The following is a 12,389-nucleotide window of genomic DNA, read 5'->3' as shown; positions in this document are numbered from 1 at the left end:
TACATTCACCATTCTCAAACCATTTGCTCTCCACCTAAGCCCCTGGCATTAGCTCCTCATATTTCTCCCTCCCTCCCCACTCCCCTCTCCTTCATGAACCCTTGATAATTTGTAAATTGTTATTTTGTCATATCTTGCCCTGTCCAACGTCTCCCTTCACCCACTCTTCTGTTGTCCATCCCCCAGGGAGGAAGTCACATGTAGACACTTGTATTCGGTTCTCCCTTAGTACAAAAGTTTTTAATTGCAGTGGGCGCTGAGTATTTTTTCTGAATAAATAAGTTTGGGAACCTATTCTATAAAAATCACTCAATCTAGGAGGAAAGCAGAAAAAAATATGCTGTAGTTTTCCAAAGAAAAAAAAATAATTTAAATATAATTCAGCTAGTAATACAAATTGATGAGGTGAAAAAGCTGCCTAAAAAATTAATGAGTCTAAAATTGTCTGATATATTCACATTATTATTTGTGGGACCCTAAAATTCCATTCAAACTTACATTAGTCTGGGGTCGCAAACAACAAATTCAGTCAGTAGTTACACAATAGAATAAACTAGGGAGCTCTTAAAAATCCTTGATGCTCAGGTCACACTCAGACCATGTGGAGCAGAATCTCTGGGGGGGGGGGTGAGGACCAGGCATCTGTAGTTTTTCTTTCTTTTTTTTTTGGCTGGTCCTTCTTTTTGTTTTTAAACATTTTATTAGGGCTCATACAACTGTTATCGCAGTCCATACACACATCAATTGTGTAAAGCGCATTTGTACATCATTCTCAAAACATTTTCTCTCCACTTAAACCCCCGACATTAGGTCCTCATTTCCCCCTCCCTCCCCGCTCCCCCCTCCCTCATGAGCCACTGATAGTTTATAAATGGGTATTTTGTCATATCTTGCCCTGTCCGACGTCTCCCTTCACCCACTTTTCTGTTGTCTGTCCCCCAAGGAGGAGGTCACATATAGTTCCTTGTCATCGGTTCCCTCTTTCCTACCCACTGATCTGTAGTTTTTCAAAGCTCCCCAGATGACCATACTGAGCAGTCATGGTTGAGAGCCACTAATCTGGGTGCTTTCAATGGGCAAGAGAGAGGCTGGATAGATCAAAATGAAAACAAATGTGAAAGAAAATTTAGGAGTTTCAGCTTAACATTTCAAGCTGTCTGCTTTTATTAATTTATTAAGCCATAAATGGTCTTCATTAGCAGCCACTTGAGTAATGTGAGATCTCATTCATTTACAAGGCTTCTAAATGCTACTCTCAATACAATGATACATAATTTACTCTGTTGCAAATACCAGGTTTAGTGAACTCTATATATTGCCCACAGACTAAATATAGCCCAACACCTGTTTCCACAAATAAAGTTTACTGGACCACAGCTACGACCATGCATTTATAATTTCATTCTACAAAAGTACATGTGATAGAAACTGAACTATTTTCTGACCCTTCACAGAAAACATCTGTCAGTCTCAGAGATGTGATTATATTCATCCACTCATATAAAATAACCCTCACTCAAGGTCAACCCAACTGTCTATCTTCTATCCTCCTATACTATGGGACACTAAACAATCTTCTACTTGAGGTAGGCTCTTAAAATAGTTGGAATATCTTTCTACATATCCCTAATTTGTTCTTTCTTTTTTCCATATCATACAATTTAATCTTTCCATCATATTGAGTTATACAATCGTTACACCACAATCATTTTCACATTTTCTTCTCATACTCGTTGTTAGTTCCCCATTTCCCCCAACCTCTTGAGCCATGCCCATAGGTAATAATTAATCCAAGGCCAGCAGTTTAAACCCACCACCACTAAATGGGAGAAAGATAAGGCTATTTGCTCCCATAAATATTCACAACCTCTGAAAAATCTATATAGGATCACTAGGAGCCCAAATGGACTCAGTGGCATTGAGTAGGGCTTACAACAGATTAAAATCACTGCCATCCCTACTATCCTCTAATTCTGGGCCACCCAGTTCTACCACCACCACTTAGACCCTGTCAGTACCAAAGTGGCTATATCTCAGAAATATTTGTCTCTAATAACTATCTATATGAACAATCTTTCAGTTCTTCTCAAACCCTTAACTGGCGCGACTTTGCTCTTCCTTCTTTATTACTTCTTTAGAAATCTATCAACCCCACACAGCCCAGTATCAACAAATAATTCTGTTGTGAATTACTTAAGCTACAAGTTGCTTAAAATGCAAACTTTATTTTTTAAAATTATTGAGTTTCCAGTTTAAGCAAACTATTGTTCACAATTCAAACTGTATTTCAGGGGCCATTTTTATTTCAAAAGTATATGCTATTTCAAGTTTATCCTATTAAAAATGAACAAGGTAGAATAAGGGGAGGGGACTCAGAGGCTGACAAATTATGTGTGCTTCCTTGATTTTGTGATGTAATCATTAACTACACATACCAAATTTTAATGATAGGTACACAAAAGACATGTTTTGTTTAGTAACCAAACTAAGTAGATAATAGAAATAACTTACATTTCTCTGCTATGTGTAGTTTATCTGGTTGCTAAAACTTCGATGTGAACAATCATTTCTTAGGTAAAATATCAAGAGACCTAGTGGTGGAAACAGTTAAGTGCTCAAGTGCAAGCTGAAAAACTGGCAGTTCAAATCTACCCAGCAGATTTGAGGAAAAAGGCCTGAGAACATACTTGTGGTAAAGGTTACAACCAAGAAAACCCTGTGAAGCAGTTCCTGTCACATGGGGTTATAAATTGTTGATTGACTCAGTGGGTCTAACAATATTACTATTAAATACCCCTAAGACCCAGTTACCAGATAGCCTCAAAAAATTCCTGGAAAATAGCAATAAAAGATCATGGAATTTTTGAAGCCCCCTTGTATTTTACAGCACAGAAAATCTTCAAAGACTAGGCTAATGACTAGACCAAGATCACAAATGTAAGCCAAATCCATCAAGTAGATTCTAACTCATTGTGGCCCCGTGTATGGAGTAGAACAGCCCCCTAGGGTTTTCACTTCTGGTTTGGGCTGTGATCTTTATGGATTACCAAGGCTTTCTTCCATGGTGCTACGTGGTGGGTTTAAACAAGCAACTTGTAGATTTGTAAACCATAAACAATTTATGCCACCCTGGGCAAAATAAAAAGAATTTAGATTGCTTTGAAGTAACCATTATGAAATGTAGTCCATTTTTCCTTTTCAAGTTTCTAAAGTTCACTGCCATGATTTTTAAAAATGGTTCATCAGCCCATATAAGCTGATCTTGCTGTAAGGAAGCATCCCCTTCCCTCTGTCTAAACCTGACCTGACTCTTTCCAATAAGAGGCTTTTTAAAGAAGCATCATCTGCTAGTTTTATTACATTCCGTATCTCTGGTATCTTATACCATCACTGACTGTACAAGAAAAGAATTGTTAACAAAAGAAAGCTTAGCATGAGAACTTAGTGTCCCTCCTTAATATGATCCTAGCTCTATCAGAAAAAAATGTCTTCCTTTCAAAGTTTTACCTGGAGACTGGGATGACAGCCAAAGTCCAATAAAGTCTTCACAACTTGAAGGTGGCCTTTGTTGACAGCAATATGCAGTGGCGTCTGTCTGCGCTTGTTGCGAGCATTCAAATCAGCACTGCCTCGGTGCAGTACTTCTATAACAGCACCTTCATCTCCAAAAGCCGCATGGTGAACTGCTCTATCGCCATCTTTATCCTAAATGTTAGCATTTAAATCTGAATTAGTGAATATTTTAGAAATAATTAAAAGTTCTAAAAGCTTGAAGATCTACACCAAGAATCAACTAAAGTAAGAAAAGGAAACATTGAATGGTGCTAACCAAATATCTAGAAACTGATGGAAACAGTGATGACTACAGAAATAACTGATGAACATGAAGCAATATATTATATTATACCAAAATGTAACAAGTGGGGGGAGCGGGGAGGGAGGGGAAAAATGAGGAGCTGATACCAAGGGCTCAAATAGAAAGCAAATGTTTTGAGAATGATGGGGGCAACAAGTGTACAAATGTACTTGACATACAATGGATGGATGTGTGGAATGTGATAAAAGTTGCACAAGCCCCCAATAAAATGATTTTTTTAAAATAACAAATGGTCCAATCCTTCAATATTCATAATTAGCTAAGATGGTAAGCCAATATTAGGAAAATGGTTAAATAAATAAAATAAATATTTTCTCCATTCAAGGAAGTTTCACAGACTTTTTAATGGCATAAAATATACTCCAATATTAAGTAAGTGCTTTAAAAAAACCAAAAACAATGTGATCTCAGGACTAAAGGAAGGGAGAAAATCAGCACATCAAAACTGGTTATCCTTAGTGCCAGGCATATATATTTCTATAAACACCCCAAAATATAAAAACATAGCCAAGAGCTGTACTTCCAGAATTTCAAAACTATCAGAGGAATCGAAAGGTTTCCCTCTCCTTCTGTGACAGGCATGTTTCTAAAAAGATGAGAGGGTAGGAAAAGCGCAATAGCTACATTGTTAAGATAGGATTTTCATGTATTTAAGAAACTCCTTATAAAAGGGGGGGACTGAATTGCATCATAAATAAGAACATGTATAGCTCATACCAAAAAGAACTTTCATTACCTTGCCAGATGCAAATGGAGAAGGGTATTAAAGGATACTTACAGTTTTATTCTAAGGAATGGAGATACTGATGGGCAAGGTGGCTAAGCCCTCTGGAGCTAACAGCAAGATTGGTGGTTCAAACCACCCCACTGCTTTCTGGTAGATGTGGCAATCTACCTCTGTATGGATGATACCCCTGGAACCCCTCAGGAACAGTTCTACTGCCCCATAAGGTCCCTAGGAGCTGGAATCAACTCAACAGCAGTGGGTTGTTGGGCTGATATCGTCTAATACTACATCTCAAATTTTGACACCCAGAAGTACTATGTTCTAAGACTTCCTCTAAAGAAGAGATTCTCAACTTATGGCCCAAGTTCCTGGTGGACTGTCTGCTTTTTGCAAGAGGTTTGAAAAACGCACACTATAAAACAAAACAAAAATTCCTGTTACCGTTCAGTCGACTCCTACTCATTGCTACCCTACAGGAAAAGAGAACTGCCCCCATAGGGTTTTCCAGAGCTATTGAACTTTTATGGAAGCAGAATGCCACATCTTACTCCCATGGAGCAGCTGGTGGGTTCAAGCCGCCACCCTTTAGGATAGCAGCCAACACTTTAAAAATTATTTAATTTCTTACTATTGTGCCAATCAAGGTTCATTATCTAGACCAGGGGTCCTCAAACTTTTGAAACAAGAGGCCAGTTCACTGTCCCTCAGACCTGTTGGAGGGCCAGACTATAGTTTTTTTAAAAACTATGAATAAATTCCTATGCACACTGCACATATCTTATTTTGAAGTAAAAAACAGATGGGGCAAAAATGGGGCCGGATAAATGTCCTGGGCAGCCCGCACATGGCCCGTGGACCATAGTTTGAAGATGTATGATCTAGACAATTATAAACAATAAACTTATTACCATAGATTCACATTCTGACTCAAACTGAGCCTATAGGACCTTACACAACCTAGAGGTATTTTTCAAAGATAAAACATTAACAATTGATGCTAAAACTAACAGTTCATTTAAATAAACTACTGATTTCAAAGCAGTTTTCTATCTTTATTCTCAGCACCAAATATTAAAGCTAACTACCACTTGTCTGTCAGTTTGTCATACTGTGGTGGCTTGTGTGCTGCTGGGATGCTGGAAGCTATGTCACTGGAATGTCACATACCAGCAGGGTCACCCAAAGTGAAATGGTTTCAGTATAGCTTCTAGTCCAAGAGCAGACTATGAAGAAGGAATCGGCTGCCTACTTGAAAGGAATTAACCATGGAAAACCACAGGGATAGCTTTGAAACATTGTCAGAGATAATGCCAGAAGAAAGCCCGCAACAAGATGAATTGGCACAGTTATGTGGTGTGATGCAGTGCAGTGCAGTGCGGTGTGGTGAAAGCACATGTGTACCTCACTGCTCTAGTAACAAACATACTTTTCAAACCAAAAGATAAATTACTTAAAAACATGAAGCTTCATGGCACGTCCAACCTCAGCATGTTTTTATTATCTACTGGTACATTTGTTTTGTAGTTGAACTCAATTAATGATGCAGAAAAGGAAATTCTTTCTTGAAAACCAGTGTCACAGTGTTAACTCTTTGCTAAACGACATTAACACTTGCTCAATTGGGGGGGGGGGGAGTTTCTAGACACGTTTATGAATAGACCCATTTTGCCTAATTTAGTGATTAATTATGAATACATCAATATACTTCTTTTAATATTAGGCAAAATAAATTTGGATTCTCAGACTCTTGCCCTAGTAACTGAAGTTTAGTTTCCTGATTTTTTTTATATCATGATTCATTTCACAATAGATTCATTAAATTAAAATGGGATATCCAACTCAAGGAATTTCACTACTTTCTTCTCCCATGTCACATTAAAATATTTTTAAAATTTCATTAATTAAACAAAATTCAAAATGAAAAAAATTAAATGAACTAAGTTCCTTCCATTTACAAAATGCTAAAATTGATTTACCGTATATACTTGAGTATAAGCCAACCTGAATATCAGCCGAGGCACCTAATTTTACCATAAAAACGGCATAAAAAACGTGCTGAACCACTATGGAAATCGATTTGGCGATTTCTAAAACAGATGGAAATTGAGCTACCATATGACCCAGCAATCCCCCTACTGGGCATATACCCAGAAGAGGCAAGAAACAAACCAGGGCCAGACATCTGTGCTCCAATGTTCATAATTGTAAGGAGATGGAAACAACCCATATTTCTATCAAAAGATGAATGGATTAAAAAACTGTGGTACATACATACAATGGAGTACTATGCATCGCTAAAAAGTAATGATGAACGCAGGACGCATATCACCTCATGGGAAGAACTGGAGGAAATTATTCTAAGTGAAGTAAGCCAAGCACAAAAGGACAAGTACAACATGAGTCCACTGAAAAAAAGAAAACTGCAAAAGGGGCACAGGGAAAGAGCTACTGTATACAAATACTACAGGGGTGAGGCCCAGGTACTATGGCGGGGGCCAGACCAAATCCAGGGGTACATATGGTAGCCAACTACAAGGGAGAGGGGGGGAGTTGGAAAGGAAAAAAAAAGATAGAGATGTGTGGCGGGGGAATAGAGCAATGACCCACCCAAGGGGAGGGTATTGTTTGTGTCTCCACAGGGAAAGAGGGACCAGACTTAAATCCGGTGTTCCGGAATGCAAACGCAGCATGCTGGCATGGAGAGGGGAGCCAGTGGAGGGGCTACATGGACAACTGCCCCTCCCCCCAGAATTTACTTTAGAGGACCGCACTGAAGCTGCAGCTAGGGGAGAGGGACATGTCTGATCACAGCACACTAGAGCAAATGAATGGGGAGGAAGAGAGAGTGGAGCACATCCTGGCCCACCAGGCCTGGAGGACGATATCCCCGCTCCAAACAGCCAATGCATAGAGAGGGCCATATGGCTGATCCCACTATGAGACACGAGGGGACATGGCCCTACGGGGGACAACACTGGAGATTCAGTGTCAGGATTGGCCTACTATGACCCCACCAAACCAAGGCAAAACACTAAGGGTGTGCAGCAGATCAACAGGGTGAGCAGAGCAGGGAGCTCCTGGGAGAATGCAAAGAATAGACTTTGGGGTCAGAGCGTGGCACTCCATTGGACTTGACTGGAGGGCAGGCCTGAAGGTCAAAAATCAGACCTTGATCTATATACAGGTTTTTCTTTCCTTTTTAAAATTATTAATATTTTAAATTAATTTATTCTTTTCTTGTCATTGGTTTTCTTTGTTGTCATCATTGTGTTCTCTTTTGTTGCTTTGTCTTGCTATGCCTTGTTTTTTGATGCATATTACTATCTCTACAGATATATCTAGATAGGATAGGCTGGATGAACAGTATGGAAGAGAAAACAACAGGAACAATGGTTCAGGGAGGGGCGGGGGTGGGGGGGCATGGGAGAAGGGGAGGCGAGGGAAAGGAGGTGGTGTTGACCAAGCCAGGGAAAAGGGAGCAACAAGTGATCCAAAAGTAGTGGCAAAGAGGGAGAGGCCTGGTAGGGATTCAGCAAGGGCAATGTAACCAAGAGAAATTACTGAAACCCAAATGAAGGCTGAGCATGACAGTGGAACAACAGGAAAGTTAAAGGAAATAGAGGAAAGAACTAGGAGGCAAAGGGCATTTATAGAGGTCTAAATACAGGCATGTACATATGTAAATATATTTATATAGGATGGTGGGGAAATAGATCTACGTGCATATATTTATACATTTATTATTAAGGGAGCAGATGGACATTGGACCTCCACTCAAATACTTACTCAATGCAAGAACACTTGTTCTATTAAATTGGCATTCCATGATGCTCACCTACCCGACACGATCATTGAAGACAAATATGTGTGCATAAGCAAATGTGGTGAAGAAAGCTGATGGTGCCTGGCTATCAAAAGATAGAGTGTCTGGGGTCTTAAAGGCTTGCAGGTAAACAAGCAGCCATCTAGCTCAGAAGCAACAAAGACCACATGGAAGAAGCACACCAGCCTGTCTGACCACGAGGTGTAGAAGGGATCAAAGAACAAAAAATCATATCAGTGTGTGCCCACCTTCCCAATATGATCACTGAAGACAAATGTGTACATAAGCAAATGTGGTGAAGAAAGCTGATGGTGCCCGGCTATCAAAAGATATAGCGTCTGGGGACTTAAAGGCTTGAAGATAAACAAGCAGCCATCTAGCTCAGAAGCAACAAAGCCCACATGGAAGAAGCACACCAGCCTGTGTGACCATGATGTGTCGAAGGGATCAAGTATCAGGCATCAAAGAACAAAAAATCATATCATTGTAAATGAAGGAGAGTGCAGAGTGGAGACCCAAAGTCCATCTGTAGGCAACTGGACATCCCCTTACAGAAGGGTCGCAGGGAGGAGACAAGCCAGTCAGGGTGCAGTATAGCCCTGATGAAACATACAACTTTACTCTAGTTCTTAAATTCCTTCCCCCCCACACCCTATCATGGTCCCAATTTTACCTTGCAAGTCCGGCTGGACCAGAGAATATACACTGGTACAGATAGGAACTGGAAATACAGGGAATCCAGGACAGATGATCCCTTCAGGACCAGTGGTGAGAGTGGCGATACCGGGAGGGTGCAGGGAAGGTGGGGTAGAAAGGGGGAACTGATTACAAGGATCTACATATAACTCCTTCCCTGGGGGATAGACAACAGTTAAGGGGGTGAAGGGACACGTCGGACAGGGTAAGATAAGACAAAATAATAATAATTTATAAATTATCAAGGGTTCATGGGGGGGTGGGGAGGGAGGGGGAAAAAAGAGGAGCTGGTATCAAAGGCTCAAGTAAAAAGCAAATGTTTTGAGAATGATGATGGCAACAAATGTACTAATGTGCTTGACACAATGGATGGATGTATGGATTATGCTAAGAGTGTACGAGCCCCCAATAAAATGATTTTTTTAATGTGCTGAAAAATTCGGCTTATACTCAAGTATATATGGGAATCTTTTTTTTTTTTAATCATTTCATTGGGAGCTCTTACAGCTATCCTAACATTACATAGTTCAATCAAATCAAGCATTATTGTACAATTGCGACCACAATCAGTTTCAAAACATTTTCTTTCTTCTTGATACCAGCTCCCCTTTATTCCCCTCCCCCTACCCAAACCCTTATTTTGCCATATCTTACACCATCCAATCTATCCATTCACATACAGTTCTGTTGTTCGCTCTCCTCAAGTGGGGTTATACAGGCATCAATGCTATCAGCTCCCCCTTCCACCCTCTCTTCCCATACCCTCATAAATCTTTCATACCAAAAAAACTTACAACACAACATTGGGTTCTTAAATTCACAACCAGTAAGTATGCAACTTAAAAATTACTGCAAAAGTAAATCAAATTCAAATGACATACCACCATGGACCATTTATGAAAACCAGATATACAGTCTTAAAATACAATGTGGACCCCAAATACCCAAAATCACACCTCCTCCACTTTGTAAGATTTGTAACAAAAATTAATACGAATAAAGTTAATATAGTGGAGTTTGGACCCAAGAGCTACGTCAGTGCTAGCAGAATGGCAGAATTCCTACAGCATCAAAGTTGTCCTGCAAGAGTTCTGGCGCCTATTGATATCTAAAGAAAATATGAAACTCTCGCAGCCACCAAAAGGAGAGTGTTATAGCAATCAATCACTAAGAAAACCCCTCCTCACCTCACCCCCACTCGATTTAAGCAGTCTTCATTTTCTGCAGTCAGAAATTTCTTAGATAAGTCTTATAGACCTTAAAGTAATGGAAATTAAGCTCCCATGCAAGGACAAGTTATTTTAAGATACTGTAAATGATACTAATTTTTTTGTCCATTTGAGATATATAATTTGTGCTACATATAAATAAAAACAATAAACACCTTAGGCAAAAATTAAATTTCAATAATTAAAGAAAAACACATTCCATAAAACAAAAAGTATTACTAGATCATTAATTTTTACTCAAAGATAATATTCAAATTTAGTTGAATTACCTCTGCTTCTACATCCACATTTTGCTTCAAAAGTAACTTCAAAATGTCAACATGTCCATTCTGACTAGCAGCTTGCATAGCTGTGTGGCCAGCACACTGCCCATTTACCTAAGACGAAAAGACAACAATATGAACATGTCACAAATCAGAAATAGCCAGTGTACACATATAATGTACATTTAAGTCCAGCGCACTATGCAATCCTATGAAAATAGGTTAGTAAACCACATATCCTAATGCAGATCACTGAAAATTATTTTCTTTAACTGAAAGAGAAAGGATTTTATAAAAATGGTGAATGCTACATGGTTGTAGAGCTATTACGTAAAAAACTATTTGGGAAATCTACAAAGTTGAAACAAGGGAAAGAAGGGAGTAACTAGGGAGGAGAGGAAATTTTAGTTTTGTATATATAATTTTATTTGTATTATTATATCTCAAGGGACCAAAAATTCACTGCACAAAATACTGGAGTAAATGAAAAACTTTTAGAAAGACACTGGCCAATATAAAAACTCATCAAGTTGATACCCTATAATATAAACAAATTCAACAAATATATCAAATATTAACTTTTTAGTAACTACCATGAAGGAAACAAATAAGCAATAGAGAGGTTACATACAACTACTGTATTATAAAGAAGTAATTTCCAGCTTGTCCTTCACCTCAGAAGTTGTACACATGAATGACTTACCAGTGAGTATAGCAGGGATTAGTGCAATTCCTAACTCTAACCCTTTCATTTCCACCCGAAAAACCGCAACAGATCTATGGTAGATATATAATCGTTTATCAATTTGAGGATTAAGAGTATAGGGGTGGAGTCTAGCTTGTCAATCAGACCATAGCCAATGAGGCCTCTGTGTGGGCATGGCCTTCTCCTGAGAATTCTGGGAAATCCAGTACTTCCTCCTTGGAGACGAAGACACTTCTCTCTCTGCCACTCCCTGGGAGACATTGCAACTGATAAGATACATGGAACCAGCTAGTGCCCTAAGTTGGAGAATACACATGGACCTACCCTGATGCAACCAGATCTCTGTAGCCAGAGAAGCCACTAAGAGACCCCTGCCAGTGCTGAGATGCTTACAACGCCACTGGATCCAAAGACTTTCTACCCACTGGCCTGTGATCGTCTTGTATTTGGCATCATTGCATGTGTTTCGTGAGTCTCAAGCGGGCTTTATAGATTGGTATCGGACATATGGGCTAGTATCAGACTTAGGGACTTGGACTGGACTGGGTTGGGATGCTTTCTCAATGCTCAATTCCTCTTGTATATAAATCTCTTTCTTATATACATGTGTGTGTGTCCATGGATTTGTTTCTCTAGTCTACCCAAACTAACTCAAGATCATAAATGATGACAGGTTGGCCACGCATTAATAATCTATCCCTCCTGAGACTATACTAAAAAGGGAACAAAATCAGAGAGCATTAATTGGCATTACAGGCAAGAAGCCAACACCTGAAGAGTATATGGAACCCAAAGCCTATACACTCAAACCCCACAGTTTAGCGAGCATGCGAGAGGGGCCGATGCAGACCTCTACCTCCAACTCAAGGATGGAACTAAATGCCTTGCATCTAATCTCTCCATAGGAACAAGGAGGTTTCTATTCCTGCACAACTGAATAGCCACAGAGAACAAACCCTTATTTGGACACTGCCCCCAGCAACTTGACACAGCAAATCACTACAATGCAACATGAGCCAACAAGTCCTATGTAGGTAGAGAGAGCTACCAACCCATTTTTTTTTTTTT

At 39.5% G+C, this 12,389-nt stretch overlaps 1 protein-coding gene across 1 annotated transcript in view; it reads right to left on the bottom strand.

Moving 5' to 3' along the window:
* Positions 1 to 12,389, bottom strand: part of MIB1 (MIB E3 ubiquitin protein ligase 1) — a 167,061-nt gene that overhangs the window by 43,428 nt on the left and 111,244 nt on the right. Inside the window, exons 10-11 of the mRNA XM_004702902.3 lie at positions 10,622 to 10,729; positions 3,508 to 3,705 (exon numbers count right to left, since the gene is read on the bottom strand). Of these exons, the coding sequence (XP_004702959.1) occupies positions 3,508 to 3,705; positions 10,622 to 10,729 (306 nt within the window). The remainder of the gene's footprint in view (positions 1 to 3,507; positions 3,706 to 10,621; positions 10,730 to 12,389) is intronic.

The sequence above is a fragment of the Echinops telfairi genome, unplaced genomic scaffold, assembly GCF_000313985.2.
Source record: "Echinops telfairi isolate 266 unplaced genomic scaffold, ASM31398v2 ScPeMD7_7400;HRSCAF=8409, whole genome shotgun sequence".
In the NCBI taxonomy this organism is placed as follows: domain Eukaryota; kingdom Metazoa; phylum Chordata; class Mammalia; order Afrosoricida; family Tenrecidae; genus Echinops; species Echinops telfairi.
Note: the sequence above shows the minus strand (reverse complement) of the source record. Positions and strands in the feature narration are given on the sequence as shown.